We start from the raw sequence: 22,395 nt of genomic DNA, 5'->3' as shown, positions 1-22,395 counted from the left end.
TTTAAAATATGTTATTTCCTCGATTTCCTTTTTTATTCATGAAGATCAAAAGGATCTGAGTCAAAGGCTTCTGCATCACAACTTGGCAGACCATGTGAAGAACCTCATTTAGAACAACCCCTTAGAGAAAGCAAACTGGCATTACACCTTCAGATCGTCAAAACTCATTCACCCAGCACACATTTATATCCAAAAGCAAATCTTACTTACAGAGAAGCTGAAACTGGAGCCTGATAAGTACCTAGCTAGCTAACTCTGGTGCTTTTACTATAGCCTTCATGATGTTGTGGGGATTTAAAGCCCCGACACCTTCTGGTCATGTGACGAGGTTTTAAAATGGATTAAGGACAGGTTCTATGTCTCTCGTAGACTGCATGGCACGAGGTGGCCTCACAATGACTGCTCCCTTCAGAGAACCTAGTAGTAGAAGGCTTTGCTTTACAGTGACACAGTAATACAGTGATTGGCGAGGCTTTCAGAGACGGGAAATAACTCCGTGTTTGGAGAGTGTTGTAATCCCCACCCCTTGACCTGGCCTATTCCTAATATAAACACATTCTCACAGGTACGGCCAACATTCTTTGCAAACACATTAAGCTCAAAATGTGTCTGACATTTATCTCAGCTATTCTGACCATTTTATCTTCACTACTTGAGAAGAGTTATTGTGTGCCCACTTTGTTTTGGATAAATGACTCACCGGGTTTTTCTTCTTCTTGTCCTTTTTTGTGCTTGGCTTCCTGTTGCTTACAAAGTAGTGCAGTGTTCCGTATTCTATCAGCGCAGCAAAGACGAAGATGAAGCATACGGACACAAAGAGGTCCATGGCCGTCACGTAGGACACCTTAGGCAGCGACTTCCTGGCTATGGTACTCAGCGTAGTCATGGTCAGCACAGTGGTGATGCCTGTCAATAGACCAGATGGCCAAGAGGGTCAGACGAGGGTACAGAAAGGGTATAGCAACAAAAGATAACAGTATGCCATTCTTAGAGGGTTTTGATTTTAGTACTTGGGGAGTTGGTGCAGTGGAGGCAATAAAAAATGTAGGATATGTCAGAGACTAACAAAATAGAGTTGTAAGAGTGGTTCAGAGTATATATATATATATATTTAATATATATATAATTATTTTATTGACCTCCCTAGTCTTAGAGACGTGAGAAAAAAACTGACAAAAAATTCAAAGAAACTTTCTGTACAAAAATATATTCACAGAGATGATTGGAATGGAGCAATCTCAGACTGGTTGAACAAAATACAATATGTATGATACACAGTGGGGATGTTTGAACTATTTTAGCATGCTGCACACATCTATTTTGAAGAGAGCTTCCTATTTGATCCTTATGGGTCTTAAATGAATTACATACTTTACGTGTGTGAGCTGGGTTATGCCTAAGTGCTTTCTCTGGTAAATAACATATCTAACAGATACAGTATATTTCCCATAATACTACTCCAACAAATGAAAGGAATCCGAGGAAACGGTATCATTAAGTATAGTGATTAGAAATCAAGGCAGAGTATTCAAGTACTGGATTACACAAAACTAAAGGATTATGAAATGCTGTTAAATTGTAAACACTTGACACATTATGACGTACAGTTTCCCCATAATGGACGGCGTAGCAACCAACTGTTGTGGTCCCTTGATCCACAACATGCACAATATATACAACATTATGTGGACACCCCTTCAAATGAGTGGATTTTAGCTGTTTCAGCCACACCCGTTGTTGACAAGTGCATAAAATTGAACACACAGCCATGCAATTTCCATAGACAAACATTGGCAGTATAATGTTGTTACTAGAGGTCAGTGACTTTCAACGTGGCACCGTCATAGGATGCCACCTTTCCAACAAGTCAATTCATAAAATGTCTGCTCTGCTAGAGCTGCCCCGGTAAACTGTAAGTGCTGTTCTTGTGAAGTGGAAATGTCTAGGAGCAACAACGGCTCAGCCGCGAAGTGCTAGGCCACACAAGCTCACCGAACAGGACCGTAGAGTGCTGAAGTGCGTAAAAATCGTTTGTCCTCAGTTGCAACACTCACTACCGAGTTCCAAACTGCTTCAGGAAGCAATGTCATCACAAGAACTGTTCGGTGGGAGCTTCATGAAATGGGTTTCCATGGCCAAGCAGCCGCATACAAGTCTAACATCACAATGCACAATGCCAAGCGTGGAAATGCATTCTCTGGAGTGATGAATCACGCAGTCCGACGGACATATCTGGATTTGGCGGATGCCGGGAGAACGCTACCTGCCTCAATGCATAGTGACAACTGTAAAGTTTGGTGGAGGAGGAATAATGGTCTGGGGTTGTTTTTCATGGTTCTACATGGTACCTCAGTATTGTTCTTGTGGCTGAATGGAAGCAAGTCCCCGCAGCAATGTTCCAACATCTAGTAGAAAGCCTTCCCAGGAGAGTGGAGGCTGTTAAAGCAGCAAAGGGGGGACCAACTCCATATTAATGCCCAAGATTTTAGAATGAAATGTTCGACAAGCAGGTGTCCACATACTTTTGGTCATGTAGTGTATCTCTTCTTTCAAGTTCAGCCTTACCACCAGCCATCTGGGGCAAAGGGATCAGTGTTCATTTTGGCAGCTATTTTATATTTAATTTTAGTCTTAAAATATATTTGAGCCTTAGTCACACTTTAGTCATTTTATCCATCATTAGTTTCAGTTATTATCAATTGACTAAAACTCCGGACAATTTTAGTCAGTGCATTTTTCCCCCATTAAATAATTAATATTTCCTCTATCTTCCATCATGTGCACATTCAGATAGCCGTGTCCAACTAGGCCTACTATCCCTGTATACAACTGGCACATTGCTATTCTGGAAGATTGTAACCAATGCCAGCCAAGATTTACTATATAGGCTACAAAGCCTTGGATACAGGTTAAACAATTTATGTATAGACCTACAGCTCTTTTCTCCCAATCATAACCAATGAGAGAATCGCATTCCGTATTCTGCAAAGGCATGCATGCGTATGATTGGACAATACAGATGAAAAGCAGCTTCATGTCAAATTGAATGTCCATGAGTCTTTTCGTCAACTAAAAATGAAAACTCATTTTTTACAGTTATAAATTCAGGACCCTGTCTTTCAAAGATAATTTGTAAAAATGCAAATAACTTCACAGATCTTCATTGTAAATGTTCAATGAACCATAAACAGTTAATGAACATGCACCTGTGGAACGGTCGTTAAGACACGAACAGCTTATAGACGGTAGGCAATTAAGGTCACAGTTATGAAAAGTTAGGACACTAAAGAGGCCTTTCTACTGACTCTGTGAAAAACACCAAAAGAAAGATGCCCAGGGTCCCTGCTCATTTGCGTGAACGTGCCTTAGGCATGCTGCAAGGAGGCATGAGGACTGCAGATGTGGCCAGGGCAATAAATTGCAATGTCCGTACTGTGAGACACCTATGACAGCACTACAGGTAGACAGGACGGACAGCTGATTGTCCTCGCAGTGGCAGACCACGTGTAACAACACCTGCATAGGATCGGTACATCTGAACATCACACCTGCCGGACAGGTACAGGATGGCAACAACAACTGCCCGAGTTACACCGGGAACGCACAATCCCTCTATCAGTGCTCAGACTGTTCGCAATAGGCTGACAGAGGCTGGACTGGGGGCTTGTAGGCCTGTTGTAAGGCAGGTCCTCACCAGACAACACCGGCAACAACGTCGCCTATGGGCACAAACCCACCATTGCTGGACCAGACAGGGCAAAAAGTGCTCTTCACTGACAAGTCGCGGTTTTGTCTCACCAGGGGTGATGGTCGGATTCGGGTTTATCGTGGAAGGAATGAGCGTCACACCGAGGCATGTTTATTTATTTTTATTTTACCTTTATTTTACTAGGCAAGTCAGTTAAGAACAAATTCTTATTTTCAATGACGGCCTAGGAACAGTGGGTTAACTGCCTGTTCAGGGGCAGAACGACAGATTTGTCCCTTGTCAGCTCGGGGATTTGAACTTGCAACCTTCCGGTTACTAGTCCAACGCTCTAACCACTAGGCTACCCTGCCACTAGGCTACCAACGCTCTAACCACTAGGCTACCCTGTACTCTGGAGCGGGGTCGATTTGGAGGAGGAGGGTCCGTCATGGTCTGGGGCGGTGTGTCAAAGCATCATTGGACTGAGCTTGCAGGCAATCTCAACGCTGTGCTCATGTGGTACCCTTCCTGCAGGCTCATCCTGACATGACCCTCCAGCATGACAATGCCACCAGCCATACTGCTCATTCTGTTCGTGATTTCCTGCAAGACATGAATGTCAGTGTTCTGCCATGGCCAGCGAAGAGCCAGGATCGCAATTCCCACGTCTGGGACCTGTTGGGGCGGAGGGTGAGAACTAGGTCCATTCCCCCCAGAAATGACTGGAAACTTGCAGCAAGAACTGGCAAATCTGGTGCAGTCCATTAGGAGGAGATGCACTGTAGTACTTAATGCAGCTGGTGGCCACACCAGATAGTAACTGTTACTTTTGATTTTGACCCCCCATTTCTTCAGGGACACATTATTCCATTTCTTGTGAGTCACATGTCTGTGGAACTTATTCAGTTTATGTCTCAGTTGTTGAATCTTGTTATCTTCATACAAATATTTACACATGTTAAGTTTGCTGAAAATAAACGCAGTTGACAGTGAGAGGTGAGAGGATGTTTCGTTTTTTGCTGTGTTTAGTTTTTTCCACGGCAACTCGTTTCATTATCATCATTCGTTGTCGTCGGGAAAAATAGGTCGTTGAGTAATATTTTTTGTCATAGTTATTGTTGACGAAATTAACACTGCATGAGATCTTTGTCATCGAGACATGATATGGAGGGCGATACCACACCAGGGGAAACCCTTTAACATAGCACACAGATACTACAGATGCGTGTTTAGTGAGTACAGCTACCAGCATCCCTGCCTCAAACACACACCGCAGCTCTTTAACAAACCACTCTAATAGATCACGAGGGCTTTGCGGCTAATATAGTTTTATTTGTGTCTATTTTTCATGCAAAACGAGAGACATCATCATGTCTCAAGATTAATGTTGCAATATCTATGGAGTTGCCTGGAGTGATTGTCATATTTGGTTGGATGGCACTGAAGGATTAAGAATAATGTGACAGCTAGCTAACCAACATTCACCACCCTGTTATCTTTGGGAAGAAAATTAAGCCATTTGACTCCATTTTCATGTTGCAAGGCAATTAATTTTGTCCTAATATTTAATATTACATGAAGATTATAAGATAACAATAAGATATGGACACCTGCAATAAATAAAATAACAAGTTAACCTCTCACAGCAATAGGGACATTCACTAAAGGTGAAACGTCTCTTCTCTGATTGGAAGTGGATGTCCGTGTTCTGGATTGATTTACAATCAGCAATGCTTCTAATGGTCCTGGTGAGTGCTTGTGTTCAGGTTTGAGAAGCTTGGAGAAGCAAAGAGCTGACTAAAGAATATGTAACTATAAGAGGACATACTCTGAAGTCGTCCGCCCTTCGGAGACAAGAGCGGGTTCAAAGGTTCACACATTCTGCAAAAAAGTCCCACTTTTTGCCTTAAGCAAAGCTGGCCACCTGTATTTTCACACTGAGGCTGCATCTCCCCTGCTGTGTTGCATAATGAATGTCTAATTAAGATATGTATGAAAACAGATGTGCTCATCTGGGCTCATATCATCAAGAAGGACTAGTTCCTGAAGCCTCTCTGGGTCACTGAGGGTTGGTCCTGACCACCACAAGTCCTGTGTTATGAGAAGCACTGATAATAAACTTCACTGATAATGCTGCACCGTGTGTTTGTGTCGAGGCTAGGTTGGTGTGAACCTGAAGAGGTTTTTAAATACCCTATCCAGATTTTCCTTGCTTGTTGTTACCTAAGGATGTTCTAGCAGGCACAGCATCCTTGTTGATCCAGAAGGAGACCCAGGAGAGAACAACGATGAGAGTGCAGGGGATGTAGGTCTGAATGGTGAAGTAACCCATCCTTCTGCTCAAGTCGAAGAAGACTGTCAGCACAACGTAATCTCCTACGAGAGAGGGAAGATGAGAAAAAGAAAAACACTGGATCACCATATTATAGAAATTACTGTATATAATATGCAGGAAGGCAATGCAGTCAACACAATTTAATCCCCATAGAGAACTACAATAAGCATACATTTATTATTATTTTTTTTATTTCACCTTTATTTAACCAGGTAGGCAAGTTGAGAACAAGTTCTCATTTACAATTGCGACCTGGCCAAGATAAAGCAGAGCAGTTCGACAGATACAACGACACAGAGTTACACATGGAGTAAAACAAACATACAGTCAATAATACAGTATAAACAAGTCTATATACAATGTGAGCAAATGAGGAGAGAAGGGAGGTAAAAAGGCCATGGTGGCAAAGTAAATACAATATAGTAAGTAAAACACTGGAATGGTAGTTTTGCAATGGAAGAATGTGCAAAGTAGAAATAAAAATAATGGGGTGCAAAGGAGCAAAATAAATAAATAAATTAAATACAGTTGGGAAAGAGGTAGTTGTTTGGGCTAAATTATAGGTGGGCTATGTACAGGTGCAGTAATCTGTGAGCTGCTCTGACAGTTGGTGCTTAAAGCTAGTGAGGGAGATACATGCCACACAGACAATGAATAAACAGGTAGATATACTGGAAATCTGATTTGGAAATCTGATTTGCATGTAACATCACAGGGTTAAATAGATATTCTACAAACTAGGTGTAGAATCCCCTCTTGACCCCTGACCTATCCAGATGTTAGACTGTTATACAGGGTGGTCAGCCCTGCTTCCGCCAAATTCTGCTATGAAGTTACTAAGTTGGAAACAGTGCGAGTAGCTCACCCTACCTGTGTAGGTTTATAGCGAGCTCAACGCTAACCCGTACACTAATTGATTAACACCACAATGTAAACTGTGTCAGAAACTCTCCTGCCCCCTACTATAGTTATCGTGCTTGTAAGCCTGGGGGGCAGCGCGAGTATTCTCCTAGCCCTTTTCTGCTTTGCGAGTGGGGCCGCACCAAGCAACCCGATAATTGACTTCCCTTACAAAAAAAGAAATGCACACAGCAGGGTTACGTGATCAATCCCAGGTTACACCTCTCCTCACCTCCACACTGAGAGAGAGAGAGAGAGAGAGAGAGAGAGAGAGAGAGAGAGAGATGGAGAGAGAGAGAGAGAGAGAGAGAGAGAGAGAGAGAGAGAGAGAGCCAATGCCGCTGACATCTCCATGTGAGTTTTCTGCTGATGAGGCAGTTGGTAGGAGAGAGATATGTGAAGAATATTCTCACAGGTCTGTGGTCCACTATTTTTTTTATTAACATTACATTAATATAGCTATTGAGGTTGGTCAGCACACATTGCATTACCCTCCACAATAATAATGATGAGCTTATTAGGCAAATACTGTCCTTTTTTGTGTTTAATTTTACCCCCCAATTTCGTGGTATCCAATTGTTAGTAGCTACTATCTTGTCTCATTGCTACAACTCCCGTACGGGCTCGGGAGAGACGAAGGTCGATAGTCATGCGTCCTCCGATACACAACCCAACCAAGCCGCACTGCTTCTTAACACAGCGCGCATCCAACCCGGAAGTCAGCCGCACCAATGTGTCGGAGGAAACACCGTGCACCTGGCAACCTTGGTTAGTGCGCACTGCGCCCGGCCCGCCACAGGAGTCGCTGGTGCGCGATGAGACAAGGATATCCCTACCGGCCTAACCCGGACGACGCTCGGCCAATTGTGCGTCACCCCACGGACCTCCCGGTCGCGGCCGGTTACGACAGAGCCTGGGCGCGAACCCAGAGTCTCTGGTGGCACAGCTGGCGCTGCAGTACAGCGCCACCCGGGAGGCCGGCAAATACTGTCTTAATGTAAGACACCCCATCTGTACAACAGCACAGTTCTGGCAGAGTTGACTCCAATCAAGTTGTAGAAACATCTCAAGGATGATCAATGGAAACAGGATGCACCTGAGATCAATTTTGAGTCTCATAGCAAAGGGTCTGAATAACTTATTTTTAATACATTCACTTTGTCATTATAGGGCATTGTGTGTAGATTACTGTATAATAAAAAAAAGAATCAATTTTGGAATAAGGCTTAAGCATAACAAAATGTGGAAAAAGTCAAGGGATCTGAATACTTTCCTAAGGGCACTGTATAGCTGGTTATCCCCACATTGAGAGTGCAGTATGATAAACAAAGAGCATAGGCTGTAGCTTTGATAGACACAACTCACATTTTCCAATGGGGCTACGCACAGCATGGCAGCAGTGACACATCACACATTATCATGGCCCACAAGTAACCATTCCTGGCTCTGCTATTATCACATTATCATGGCCCACGAGTCACCATTCCTGGCTCTGCTATTATCACATTATCATGGCCCACCAGTCACCATTCCTGGCTCTGCTATTATCACATTATCATGGCCCACCAGTCACCATTCCTGGCTCTGCTATTACGACATTATCATGGCCCACGAGTCACCATTCCTGGCTCTGCTATTATCACATTATCATGGCCCACGAGTCACCATTCCTGGCTCTGCTATTATCAAATTATCATGGCCCACCAGTCACCATTCCTGGCTCTGCTATTATCACATTATCATGGCCCACCAGTCACCATTCCTGGCTCTGCTATTATCACATTATCATGGCCCACCAGTCACCATTCCTGGCTCTGCTATTATCACATTATCATGGCCCACCAGTCACCATTCCTGGCTCTGCTATTATCACATTATCATGGCCCACCAGTCACCATTCCTGGCTCTGCTATTATCACATTATCATGGCCCACCAGTCACCATTCCTGGCTCTGCTATTATCACATTATCATGGCCCACGAGTCACCATTCCTGGCTCTGCTATTATCACATTATCATGGCCCACGAGTCACAATTCCTGGCTCTGCTATTATCACATTATCATGGCCCACCAGTCACCATTCCTGGCTCTGCTATTATCTCATTATCATGGCCCACCAGTCACAATTCCTGGCTCTGCTATTATCACATTATCATGGCCCACCAATCACCATTCCTGGCTCTGCTATCATCACATTATCATGGCCCACCAGTCACCATTCCTGGCTCTGCTATTATCACATTATCATGGCCCACCAGTCACCATTCCTGGCTTTGCTATTATCACATTATCATGGCCCACCAATCACCATTCCTGGCTCTGCTATTAACACATTATCATGGCCCACCAATCACCATTCCTGGCTCTGCTATCATCACATTATCATGGCCCACCAGTCACCATTCCTGGCTCTGCTATGAACACATTATCATGGCCCACCAGTCACCATTCCTGGCTCTGCTATTATCACATTATCATGGCCCACCAGTCACCATTCCTGGCTCTGCTATCATCACATTATCATGGCCCACCAGTCACCATTCCTGGCTCTGCTATTATCACATTATCATGGCCCACCAATCACCATTCCTGGCTCTGCTATTATCACATTATCATGGCCCACCAGTCACCATTCTTGGCTCTGCTATTATCACATTATCATGGCCCACCAGTCACCATTCCTGGCTCTGCTATTATCACATTATCATGGCCCACCAGTCACCATTCCTGGCTCTGCTATTATCACATTATCATGGCCCACCAGTCACCATTCCTGGCTCTGCTATTATCACATTATCATGGCCCACCAGTCACCATTCCTGGCTCTGCTATTATCACATTATCATGGCCCACGAGTCACCATTCCTGGCTCTGCTATTACGACATTATCATGGCCCACGAGTCACCATTCCTGGCTCTGCTATTATCACATTATCATGGCCCACGAGTCACCATTCCTGGCTCTGCTATTATCAAATTATCATGGCCCACCAGTCACCATTCCTGGCTCTGCTATTATCACATTATCATGGCCCACCAGTCACCATTCCTGGCTCTGCTATTATCACATTATCATGGCCCACCAGTCACCATTCCTGGCTCTGCTATTATCACATTATCATGGCCCACCAGTCACCATTCCTGGCTCTGCTATTATCACATTATCATGGCCCACCAGTCACCATTCCTGGCTCTGCTATTATCACATTATCATGGCCCACCAGTCACCATTCCTGGCTCTGCTATTATCACATTATCATGGCCCACGAGTCACCATTCCTGGCTCTGCTATTATCACATTATCATGGCCCACCAGTCACCGTTCCTGGCTCTGCTATTATCTCATTATCATGGCCCACCAGTCACAATTCCTGGCTCTGCTATTATCACATTATCATGGCCCACCAATCACCATTCCTGGCTCTGCTATCATCACATTATCATGGCCCACCAGTCACATTATCATGGCCCACCAGTCACCATTCCTGGCTCTGCTATTATCACATTATCATGGCCCACCAGTCACCATTCCTGGCTTTGCTATTATCACATTATCATGGCCCACCAATCACCATTCCTGGCTCTGCTATTAACACATTATCATGGCCCACCAATCACCATTCCTGGCTCTGCTATCATCACATTATCATGGCCCACCAGTCACCATTCCTGGCTCTGCTATGAACACATTATCATGGCCCACCAGTCACCATTCCTGGCTCTGCTATTATCACATTATCATGGCCCACCAGTCACCATTCCTGGCTCTGCTATCATCACATTATCATGGCCCACCAGTCACCATTCCTGGCTCTGCTATTATCACATTATCATGGCCCACCAATCACCATTCCTGGCTCTGCTATTATCACATTATCATGGCCCACCAGTCACCATTCTTGGCTCTGCTATTATCACATTATCATGGCCCACCAGTCACCATTCCTGGCTCTGCTATTATCACATTATCATGGCCCACCATTCCTGTCACCATTCCTGGCTCTGCTATTATCACATTATCATGGCCCACCAGTCACCATTCCTGGCTCTGCTATTATCACATTATCATGGCCCACCAGTCACCATTCCTGGCTCTGCTATTATCACATTATCATGGCCCACCAGTCACCATTCCTGGCTCTGCTATTATCACATTATCATGGCCCACCAGTCACCATTCCTGGCTCTGCTATTATCACATTATTCCTGGGCCCACATTATCCAGTCACCATTCCTGGCTCTGCTATTATCACATTATCATGGCCCACCAGTCACCATTCCTGGCTCTGCTATTATCACATTATCATGGCCCACCAGTCACCATTCCTGGCTCTGCTATTATCACATTATCATGGCCAACCAGTCACCATTCCTGGCTCTGCTATTATCACATTATCATGGCCCACCATTCCTGGCTCTACTATTATCACATTATCATGGCCAACCATTCCTGGTTCTGCTCTTTTCTATTTTGTGTATTCAGAGAAATACAAACAAAAAATATCCCTCCCAAATGATTTAGTGAAATGTAATATCGGGTCCTTGGCATGTACTGCATACGTCCCCCTGTCTCTCTCTCCTTCCCCAGAATCTACAGAGCTTCAGTGGGTGAAGTAGTCAGCTTGTCCCAATGGATTTCTCTGTGCGCTTCAGGACATCAAAGGGCCCTGCTTGCTTCTCCCTAATGAGAGGTCAGCGCATGTGCGCGCACACACACACACACACACACACACACACACACACACACACACACACACACACACACACACACACACACACACACACACACACACACACACACACACACACACACACACACACACACACACCTCAAAGCTCCTCTCTCTTCCAGGAGATCTCATCTGTCAACCCACAAGATAGTGGAACACATGACGTAGGTGTAGAAGTTCTGCTTTAATCATCACACCGTGTGAATGCATGAAACAACGCTTCCTTCTCACAACCAGGCAACTCCTTATTGGGGCCTATACCTAAAACATTCATACATTTACTTTACTTCTCTTTGACATGAGGAAATACAAATGCTCCAGGAACATTGAAGATGGTTGGAAATTGGCTCAATGGGTTTGGTTGGGTCATACCAATGAATATGGACCCTTTTCTCTAATCAGGTTGAGACAGATCTTGGATTCAATTAGTCTATCTGGGTTGAAAGATTTCTCCCTCTATCTAAACAGATATGATGCTTGACTAAAACAGAATCATTTCAACTGGTGGGCTATTGGTGTGAGATGTTCTGCTGTGTTCTGATGTTTTCTGAAAAGCTGAAAAATATAGAATTCTGTGACAAATTCACCACTTAGACTACACAACGACTCAAAATCACCACTTAGACTACACAACGACTCAAATTCACCACTTAGACTACACAACGACTCAAATTCACCACTTAGACTACACAACGACTCAAATTCACCACTTAGACTACACAACGACTCAAAATCACCACTTAGACTACACAACGACTCAAAATCACCAGGAACTTAGACTACACAACGACTCAAAATCACCACTTAGACTACATCAACGACTCAAAATCACCACTTAGACTACACAACGACTCAAAATCACCACTTAGACTACACAACGACTCAAATTCACCACTTAGACTACACAACGACTCAAAATCACCACTTAGACTACACAACGACTCAAAATCACCACTTAGACTACACAACGACTCAAAATCACCACTTAGACTCAAAATCACAACGACTCAAAATCACCACTTAGACTACACAACGACTCAAAATCACCACTTAGACTACACAACGACTCAAAATCACCACTTAGACTACACAACGACTCAAAATCACCACTTAGACTACACAACGACTCAAAATCACCACTTAGACTACACAACGACTGAAAATCACCACTTAGACTACACAACGACTGAAAATCACCACTTAGACTACACAACGACTGAAAATCACCACTTAGACTACACAACGACTGAAAATCACCACTTAGACTACACAACGACTCAAAATCGAACTCATTGTTTATATTGAGGTATTGTTTTGTGTATTTTTATTAGTATAGCTGCATATTTTCCCGAAGCAGGAAATGTAGTAAGAAACCTCACAAATGTAATATTCTCCTATAAAGAGTTATGGAACGCAATAATAACTTGGCAGTGAAGATCATTCATCAGAGCACACTGTTAAAACCTCTGGGACTGCTGGATAGTATTATGCACATAACACAGGCCTCACTCTGCCCATGCTCCTACCATTCCAGATCCCACTGCAACAAGACTACAGTGATAAAGAAGCACTTCCATTTTCCATTTTTAGATGATTTTGGTTTTCTTTGGATGGACGGAGGAAATGCTGAAACATCACTCCCAGTAATGTTGGTGGCTACATATTGCCGGAGGAGACTGCTTTCATGAGAACAGATATGGTAATCCCAGGTTGGGTTGCAGATCAGGAGAAGAGCTGCTGCCACTGGAGAATCTCTCTCTCATCCCCTGGGATTGAGACAGACATCTGTAAACTGGCATGATGGAGACAAGCAGGCTGGGACCTGCGGCACATGCTGGCCGTCCTATGGTCATAGGCAACTGTAAACAGGATGGCAGAGAAGACGTTATGCACAACCACAGAGCAGTCTATAAGAGGGGGTGGTGAGCATTATCACTGTGGGGCCAGCTATAAGAGGGGGTGGTGAGCACTATCACTGTGGGGCCAGCTATACGAGGGGGTGGTGAGCACTATCACTGTGGGGCCAGCTATAAGAGGGGGTGGTGAGCACTATCACTGTGGGGCCAGATATAAGAGGGGGTGGTGAGCACTATCACTGTGGGGCCAGCTATACGAGGGGGTAGTGAGCACTATCACCATGGGGCCAGCTATAAGAGGGGGTGGTGAGCACTATCACTGTTTCGCCAGCTATACGAGGGGGTGGTGAGCACTATCACTGTGGGGCCAGCTATAAGAGGGGGTGGTGAGCACTATCACTGTGGGGCCAGCTATATGAGGGGGTGGTGAGCATTATCACCGTGGGGCCAGCTATTATTATTTTTATTTTTTATTTTATTTCACCTTTATTTAACCAGGTAGGCTAGTTGAGAACAAGTTCTCATTTGCAACTGCGACCTGGCCAAGATAAAGCAAAGCAGTGTGAACAGACAACACAGAGTTACACATGGAGTAAACAATTAACAAGTCAATAACACAGTAGAAAAAAAAGAGAGTCTATATACATTGTGTGCAAAAGGCATGAGGAGGTAGGCGAATAATTAACACTGGAGTGATAAATTATCAGATGGTCATGTACAGGTAGAGATATTGGTGTGCAAAAGAGCAGAAAAGTAAATAAATATAAACAGTATGGGGATGAGGTAGGTAAAATTGGGTGGGCTTTTTACCGATAGACTATGTACAGCTGCAGCGATCGGTTAGCTGCTCAGATAGCAGATGGGGTGGTGAGCACTATCACTGTGGGGCCAGCTATAAGAGGGGGTGGTGAGCACTATCACTGTGGGGCCAGCTATAAGTGGGGGTGGTGAGCACTCATCACTGTGGGGCCAGCTATAAGAGGGGTGGTGAGCACTATCACTCTGGGGCCAGCTATAAGAGGGGGTGGTGAGCACTATCACTGTGGGGCCAGCTATAAGAGGGGGTGGTGAGCACTATCACTGTGGGGCCAGCTATACGAGGGGGTGGTGAGCACTATCACTGTGGGGCCAGGTATACGAGGGGGTGGTGAGCACTGTCACTGTGGGGCCAGCTATAAGAGGGGGTGGTGAGAACTATCACTGTGGGGCCAGCTATAAGAGGGGTGGTGAGCACTATCACTGTGAGGCCAGCTATAAGAGGGGGTGGTGAGCACTATCACTGTGGGGCCAGGTATACGACTGTGGGGGGGTGGTGAGCACTGTCACTGTGGGGCCAGCTATAAGAGGGGTGGTGAGAACTATCACTGTGGGGCCAGCTATAAGAGGGGTGGTGAGCACTATCACTGTGGGGCCAGCTGAAAGAGGGGTGGTGAGCACTATCACTGTGGGGCCAGCTATAAGAGGGGGTGGTGAGCACTATCACTGTGGGGCCAGCTATACGAGGGGGGGGGTAGTGAGCACTATCACCATGGGGCCAGCTATAAGAGGGGTGGTGAGCACTATCACTGTGGGGCCAGCTATAAGAGGGGGTGTTGAGCACTATCACTGTGGGGCCAGCTATAAGAGGGGGTGGTGAGCACTATCACTGTGGGGCCAGCTATAAGAGGGGGTGGTGAGCACTGTCACTGTGGGGCCAGTTATAAGAGGGGGTGGTGAGCACTATCACTGTGGGGCCAGCTATAAGAGGGGGTGTTGAGCACTGTCACTGTGTGGCCAGCTAGAAGAGGGGGTGGTGAGGGCCGATTTGTTCTTGAGCGGTTGGTCGGGGGCCGGAACATAATTACAAATAATTTATAGACAGCAAATTGACCGCAAGAAGCCTAAACCTAAACAGATGTAATGTTTGACTAAAACCGAATCATTTCAAACCTTCCTTACAGTTATATACTATCACATGTCTCTCTAATATCCGTGGGAATACTTGGGAACAGATTTCTTCAATTAAAATCACTTGGAGCCAAAATTCACCCAACTTATTGTGGGAAGCTTGTGGAAGGCTACCTGAAACGTTTGACCCAAGTTAAACAATTTAAAGGCAATGCCACCAAATACTAATTGTGTGAATGTAAACTTCTGACCCACTGGGAATGTAATGAAACAAATAAAAACTGAAGTAAATCATTCTCTCTACTATTATTCTGACATTTCACATTCTTAAAATAAAGTGATGATCCTAACTGACCTAAGACAGGGAATTTGTACTAGGACTACATGTCAGGAATTGTGAAAAACTGATTTTAAACGTATTTGGCTAAGGTGAATGTAAACTTCTGACTTCAACTGTATATAAACTCAGCAAAAAAATAAACATCCCTTTTTCAGGACCCTGTCTTTCAAAGATAATTCATAAATATCAAAATAATGTCACAGATCTTCATTGTAAAGGGTTTAAACACTGTTTCCCATGCTTGTTCAACGAACCATAAACAATTCATGAACATGCACCTGTGGAACGGTCGTTAAGACACTAACAGCTTACAGACGGTAGGCAATTAAGGTCACAGTTATTAAAACTTAGGACACTAAAGAGGCCTTTCTACTGGCATCTTTCTTGTGGTGTTTTAATAACTCAAAATAAAAAGAGAAAACTTGGGGGGGGGGGGCAAATAGAACTACCCGTGGGCCAAATTTGGCGCCCGGGCCGCCAGTTGGGGAACTCTGCTGTAACAGAAAATATTACCAGAACAACAGATTTGTTATTTAAAAAAATGAAATTCAGCTATTTGGGGAAGACAGCCAGTGGGTGATATTTCGACAGTGCAAAATATTAAAAAGCAAATTGGCACAGTAGATTATTTTAGAATACGGCAGGTTGGGATTACATCATGTTTACACACAGTTTACTGTAGACCTGAATAAAGGATATCTCCATGCTCATGTATTTAAAAATGGAAAATTGTTATATTGTAGTTTTGATGTTCACATGAACACAGCAAAGGTCATTTGAATTCAGAGACATTCAGTCTCCCTCTACAGTTACATTCCAGGTTACTCAAAAAATGTGGCCACACTCTTAGAATAAGAAGGTGCTATCTAGAACCTAAAAGGGTTCTTTGGCTGTCCCATAGGAGAAACCTTTGAAGAAGCCTTTTTGGTTCTGGGTAGAACCCTTTTGGGATCCATGTTGAACCCAAAGGGTTCAGTCATACTCATACTGTACTGGACATGCATAGGCAAACAGACAGACAGACAGACAGACAGACAGACAGACAGACAGACAGACAGACAGACAGACAGACAGACAGACAGACAGGCAGGCAGGCAGGCAGGCAGACAGACAGACAGACAGACAGACAGACAGACAGACAGACAGACAGACAGACAGACAGACAGACAGACAGACAGACAGACAGACAGACAGACAGACAGACAGACAGACAGACAGACAGACAGACAGACAGGCAGGCAGGCAGGCAGGCGAGAATGGTCGGGTTGTCATAGCAATCTTTTCTCTAGGCAGGGATCCATTTTACTTGCAAAGTAATAAGCTCAAGAGTGATTTTGTGAGGGGTTACTACAAACTGAGAATATTTCACATTTAATGTGGACATGAGAAAGGTGCAAAATTGCTTACACGACAGCAAAGATGTAGCAGCGGTCTTATATCACAGAGATTCATGGATAGTGCCCAATTTACCATGTGTGAAAGCAAGGTGATCGTCTTATCGCCTGCAGTGATCTGACATCTAATGTAAAGTCACAGAAATATGATGACTAGCTCAGGTTTCCATGAAGAGATTACACACTATAACACTTTCTGTTGTAGTAAACAATAAACAATTGTCAGAAACTACTGTAACCAGCGAGCAACAAGTCTCCTCTCTCCTCCTCGTTTCCTTGGTTATTAGCTTGGAGACGGTCCAGTACAGTCAGTCCAATTGTGGCTGAGAGCAGTAATGGCTGGAGAAGTGAGCCATGGACTCGGGAACACGATACCCATTTACTATTCACTGTGCTCTCAGGGAAGACTACATGGCTGGATAATTTGATCATGATCTCCACGACTCTCCTCCCAGCTACTGCTCCTCAGAGTGGCGTTGAGTCTGCACTGTTTCCTGCAGCTCAAAACTCAATGCCCGATACTGGGCTAGCTGCTGTGCTGTCTCAACAGTGTGGTGGGAGTGGATGGAAGGCTATTAAGTGATATTAAAGTGTGTGCTGGCTGAGCTGGTCTAGCCCCCTGACGGCCCCCAGTGCAGCCCTCCCAGCCCTCTCAGCTCAGATAATGACATGCCAGGATGTGTCAGCGTGACGGCCTTCCCTTGCAGGGTGCACCAGCAGACACTGGGGACCTGCCAACCGGCAGGTCCCTGACAGCCCAGCCTGTTTATATACTATACCTCACTTCGCTGCCTCCATCCTGTGCCAAGAAATAACAACTGTCACGAAGCCTTACAATGTCCCACACTCACAAATGGGTTGATTTAATTTCTGCTCAATGTATTCCTGTGTCCTAGTTTATTCATCTGACGCGCACCAAGGCAGGATGCTGTGGTTACACTCCATCAAATGAGGGAGAGAATAAGTGGAAAGTATTAGCAAATTCAAATCCCTGTTTAGAATTTCAACCGTTACTGTGATTGTACAGTAGGGCTTCATGTTCTCTGGCTCTGGTTTAGGAGCTGTTGTGAGACTTTGGGATGCTGGGATGTTGTGGTCTATTTTCATCTCTCCTTTTCTGTTTATCTTGCCATCTATTTGCCTGTTTCTCTATATCCCACATCTCCCTGTTTTACTCCCTGTTTCTCTCTTACCCCCCCTCACTGTTTCTCTCTACCCCTCTCTCCCTGTTTCTCTCTACCCCCCTCTCCCTGTTTCTCTCTACCCCCTCTCCCTGTTTCTCTCTATCCCCCCTCACTGTTTCTCTCTACCCCTCTCTCCCTGTTTCTCTCTACCCCCTCTCCCTGTTTCTCTCTCCCCCCCTCTCCCTGTTTCTCTCTTACCCCCCTCACTGTTTCTCTCTACCCCTCTCTCCCCCCTGTTTCTCTCTATCCCCCTCCCTCTCCCTGTTTCTCTCCCCCCTCTCCCTGTTTCTCTCTATCCCCCTCTCCCCCGGTTTCTCTCTATCCCACATCTCCCTGTTTCATTCCGTTTCTCTCTCCCCCTGTGGAGAAAAACCCCCCGGTATTTTCTCTCTATCCCCCTCTCCCCGCTTTTCTCTCTATCCCACATCTCCCTGTTTCACTACCTGTTTCTCTCAACCCCCCTCTCAGGCTGGATGGAGATGGAGAAAAAACAGGTTGTTGGTATTTTAACTCAGCACAAGGTGTTGGTATTTTAACTCAGCACAGGAGATTGGTATTTTAACTCAGCACAGGGGATTGGTATTTTAACTCAGCAGATGGGATTGGTATTTTAACTCAGCACATGGGATTGGTATTTTAACTCAGCACAGGGGATTGGTATTTTAACTCAGCACAGGGGATTGGTATTTTAACTCAGCACATGGGATTAGTATTTTAACTCAGCACAGGGGATTGGTATTTCGACTCAGCACAGGGGATTGTGCCTGACTCACAGCCTCCATTCCCACCTCTCTGCTCTGCTCATCACTGGCATGACCCAGGAGGAAGTTAGGAGTTCAGAGACCAGTTCCTACTATGGGAACACAGCCGCACCACCGTGGTAAATTGATTATATACCGTGTGTAGCATTTCTAACCCTTTTCTGTCACGAATCCCGCTTCCTGAGTCTGTGTTTGCCTGTGTTTCTGTCCTGGAGTGTGTTTCCGGTGTGTCTGGTTGCCGGGCGAATTAGCTTGTTGGGAGATCGATGTTCACCCGCACCTGTATCCCATCAGTAATCTGCACACCTGTCCTGATCATCACCTCTCCCCTTCAAAAGCTCTGACCTGACATCCATTCCCTGCCGGATCGTTAGCCATGAACAGTATGTTGTGCCAGAGTATCAGCCTCAAGTTGGATAGAATTTGTTTTGTTGTTTTTTACGTATTGCTTGCCTTAAACTTACCTCCGTTTGTTCTGTCTTCAGTTACTCACCCGGATCATTTACCCCATTCCCGCCTGGTCGTCGGAGGATTCCGCTACCCCATTGGATCCACCTATTTACTCCCATCAACTCACCACCGCTGCCCGCTACGCCACCTGGATATATCTACCCATTCACATTCACTCGTAAATAAATACTCACCTTCTTCCTACTCTCCTTGTCCTGGTCTGCTTCTGGGTTCGATTTTGAAAGAACGTGACATTTTCACACAAACTGAGAGGTATGTGGAGATCAGATAAAAAGCACTTGATAAATGTGATAAATGCATTATTACTGAATCACAGATTTTTTTCTGGACAGGCGAACACCAAATAGTGTAGAATCCAAAAGTCTACTCACTTATGTTACACATTGAATATCTGTAAGCAGCAATAAAAGACTGTATGAACATTGTTCAGTTTTTCTTTCTACTTCGTTCAATCCACTTTCTATTACAGCATATTGGATGACTGTCATTCATATTCCATTCACCCAGCTCACTGTATCATAGGTGTCACCCAGCTCACTGTAACATCGATAGGTGTCACCCAGCTCAATGTAACATCGATAGCTGTCACCCAGCTCACTGTATCGATAGGTGTCATCCAGCTCACTGTAACATCGATAGGTGTCACCCAGCTCACTGTAACATCGATAGGTGTCACCCAGCTCAATGTAACATCGATAGGTGTCACCCAGCTCAATGTAACATCGATAGGTGTCATCCAGCTCAATGTAACATCGATAGGTGTCATCCAGCTCAATGTATCGATAGGTGTCACCCAGCTCAATGTAACATCAATAGGTGTCACCCAGCTCAATGTAACATCGATAGGTGTCATCCAGCTCAATGTAACATCGATAGGTGTCATCCAGCTCAATGTAACATCGATAGGTGTTACCCAGCTCACTGTAACATCAATAGGTGTCACCCAGCTCACTGTAACATCGATAGGTGTCACCCAGCTCACTGTAACATCGATAGGTGTCACCCAGCTCACTGTAACATCGATAGGTGTCACCCAGCTCAATGTAACATCGATAGGTGTTACCCAGCTCAATGTAACATCGATAGGTGTCACCCAGCTCACTGTAACATCGATAGGTGTCACCCAGCTCACTATAACATCGATAGGTGTCACCCAGCTCACTGTATCGATAGGTGTCACCCAGCTCACTGTAACATCGATAGGTGTCACCCAGCTCACTATAACATCGATAGGTGTCACCCAGCTCACTGTATCGATAGGTGTCACCCAGCTCACTGTATCGATAGGTGTCACCCAGCTCACTGTAACATCGATAGGTGTCACCCAGCTCACTGTAACATCGATAGGTGTCACCCAGCTCACTGTAACATCGATAGGTGTCACCCAGCTCAATGTAACATCGATAGGTGTCACCCAGCTCACTGTAACATCGATAGGTGTCACCCAGCTCACTGTAACATCGATAGGTGTCACCCAGCTCAATGTAACATCGATAGGTGTCACCCAACTCACTGTATCGATAGGTGTCACCCAGCTCAATGTAACATCGATAGGTGTCACCCAGCTCACTGTATCGATAGGTGTCACCCAGCTCACTGTATCGATAGCTGTCACCCAGCTCACTGTATCGATAGCTGTCACCCAGCTCACTGTAACATCGATAGGTGTCACCCAGCTCAATGTAACATCGATAGGTGTCACCCAGCTCACTGTAACATCGATAGGTGTTACCCAGCTCAATGTAACATCGATAGGTGTCACCCAGCTCACTGTATCGATAGGTGTCACCCAGCTCACTGTATCGATAGCTGTCACCCAGCTCACTCTAACATCGATAGGTGTTACCCAGCTCAATGTAACATCGATAGGTGTCACCCAGCTCACTGTAACATCGATAGGTGTCACCCAGCTCACTGTAACATCGATAGGTGTCACCCAGCTCACTGTAACATCGATAGGTGTCACCCAGCTCAATGTAACATCGATAGGTGTTACCCAGATCACTGTAACATCGATAGTCACTACATTGCCACCAAGGTGTCCCTGGGATGATTCCCAAACCTCCCGCAAAACAGTCACTATTTTGCCACAGGGTTTGTCTCTTCACCCTAAGTGGATTGCCTCAGAAAATATCCTGTGTTGATATTAGAGTACAGTACAACTAACGCACGCTGATGGATCCAAAGCCTTCCGTCCATCCATCTATCAGGAGCTTGTATAGAGGATGTCCAGCAACAACAACAAAACATCCAGGAATCCTGAGATTAAGAAAATAAACCCCATAATACACATTCATTAGAGTTGAATGAATGTAGACCATATAAAAGGGAATTTGCTGGAGATAAATTGGTCAGTGCTCAGTGTAATGTCACTACTGTCCCCCTAGGACGGGTCACCTCAGAGAAGCTGTGGTGGGTTTTCTTTGTTCCTTTGCTGGCCCCCATGTGCAGGACTGAAGGGCTACAGAGAGCACAATGACACACCGCTGTGTGAGGATGGTGGGCTGGCGGGTCGGGGGGTGGGTGGGCTGAGTGCTGTGCTAGTCCCTCACCCCGGCCACTTCCTGTCATCCACAATGCCTCCAGATTTCCCCTGTCAATGGCTCATCTGTGGGGAGGCTGCTGATGTGTCCCGAGGCTTTCTCCACTGCAGCTAAATCACACAGACAAGAGAGCTGCACACCACAGCAGCTAGAAGGTCCTTCTAAGAATAGCACTCGTCCCGAAAACACAACAAAACACAAATAAATAACAAATTAACCATCAGTTACTCTGCTCAAAATCAATACTATGACTCATCTTAAAGAGAGAGTGGAAATGTGGAAAATGGAAATTGAAACATGGAGAA

At 45.1% G+C, this 22,395-nt stretch overlaps 1 protein-coding gene across 1 annotated transcript in view; it reads right to left on the bottom strand.

Annotated features, from left to right (window-relative positions):
• The window catches only part of LOC115136208 (gamma-aminobutyric acid receptor subunit gamma-2), a 64,292-nt gene that overhangs the window by 8,265 nt on the left and 33,632 nt on the right, over positions 1-22,395 (bottom strand). The window contains exons 7-8 of the mRNA XM_029671773.2: positions 5,912-6,064; positions 701-906 (exon numbers count right to left, since the gene is read on the bottom strand). Coding sequence (XP_029527633.1) covers positions 701-906; positions 5,912-6,064 — 359 coding nt within the window. The remainder of the gene's footprint in view (positions 1-700; positions 907-5,911; positions 6,065-22,395) is intronic.

Source organism: Oncorhynchus nerka, linkage group LG10, assembly GCF_034236695.1.
Source record: "Oncorhynchus nerka isolate Pitt River linkage group LG10, Oner_Uvic_2.0, whole genome shotgun sequence".
Lineage (NCBI taxonomy): Eukaryota > Metazoa > Chordata > Actinopteri > Salmoniformes > Salmonidae > Oncorhynchus > Oncorhynchus nerka.
This window is presented reverse-complemented; position numbering and strand designations above follow the sequence as displayed.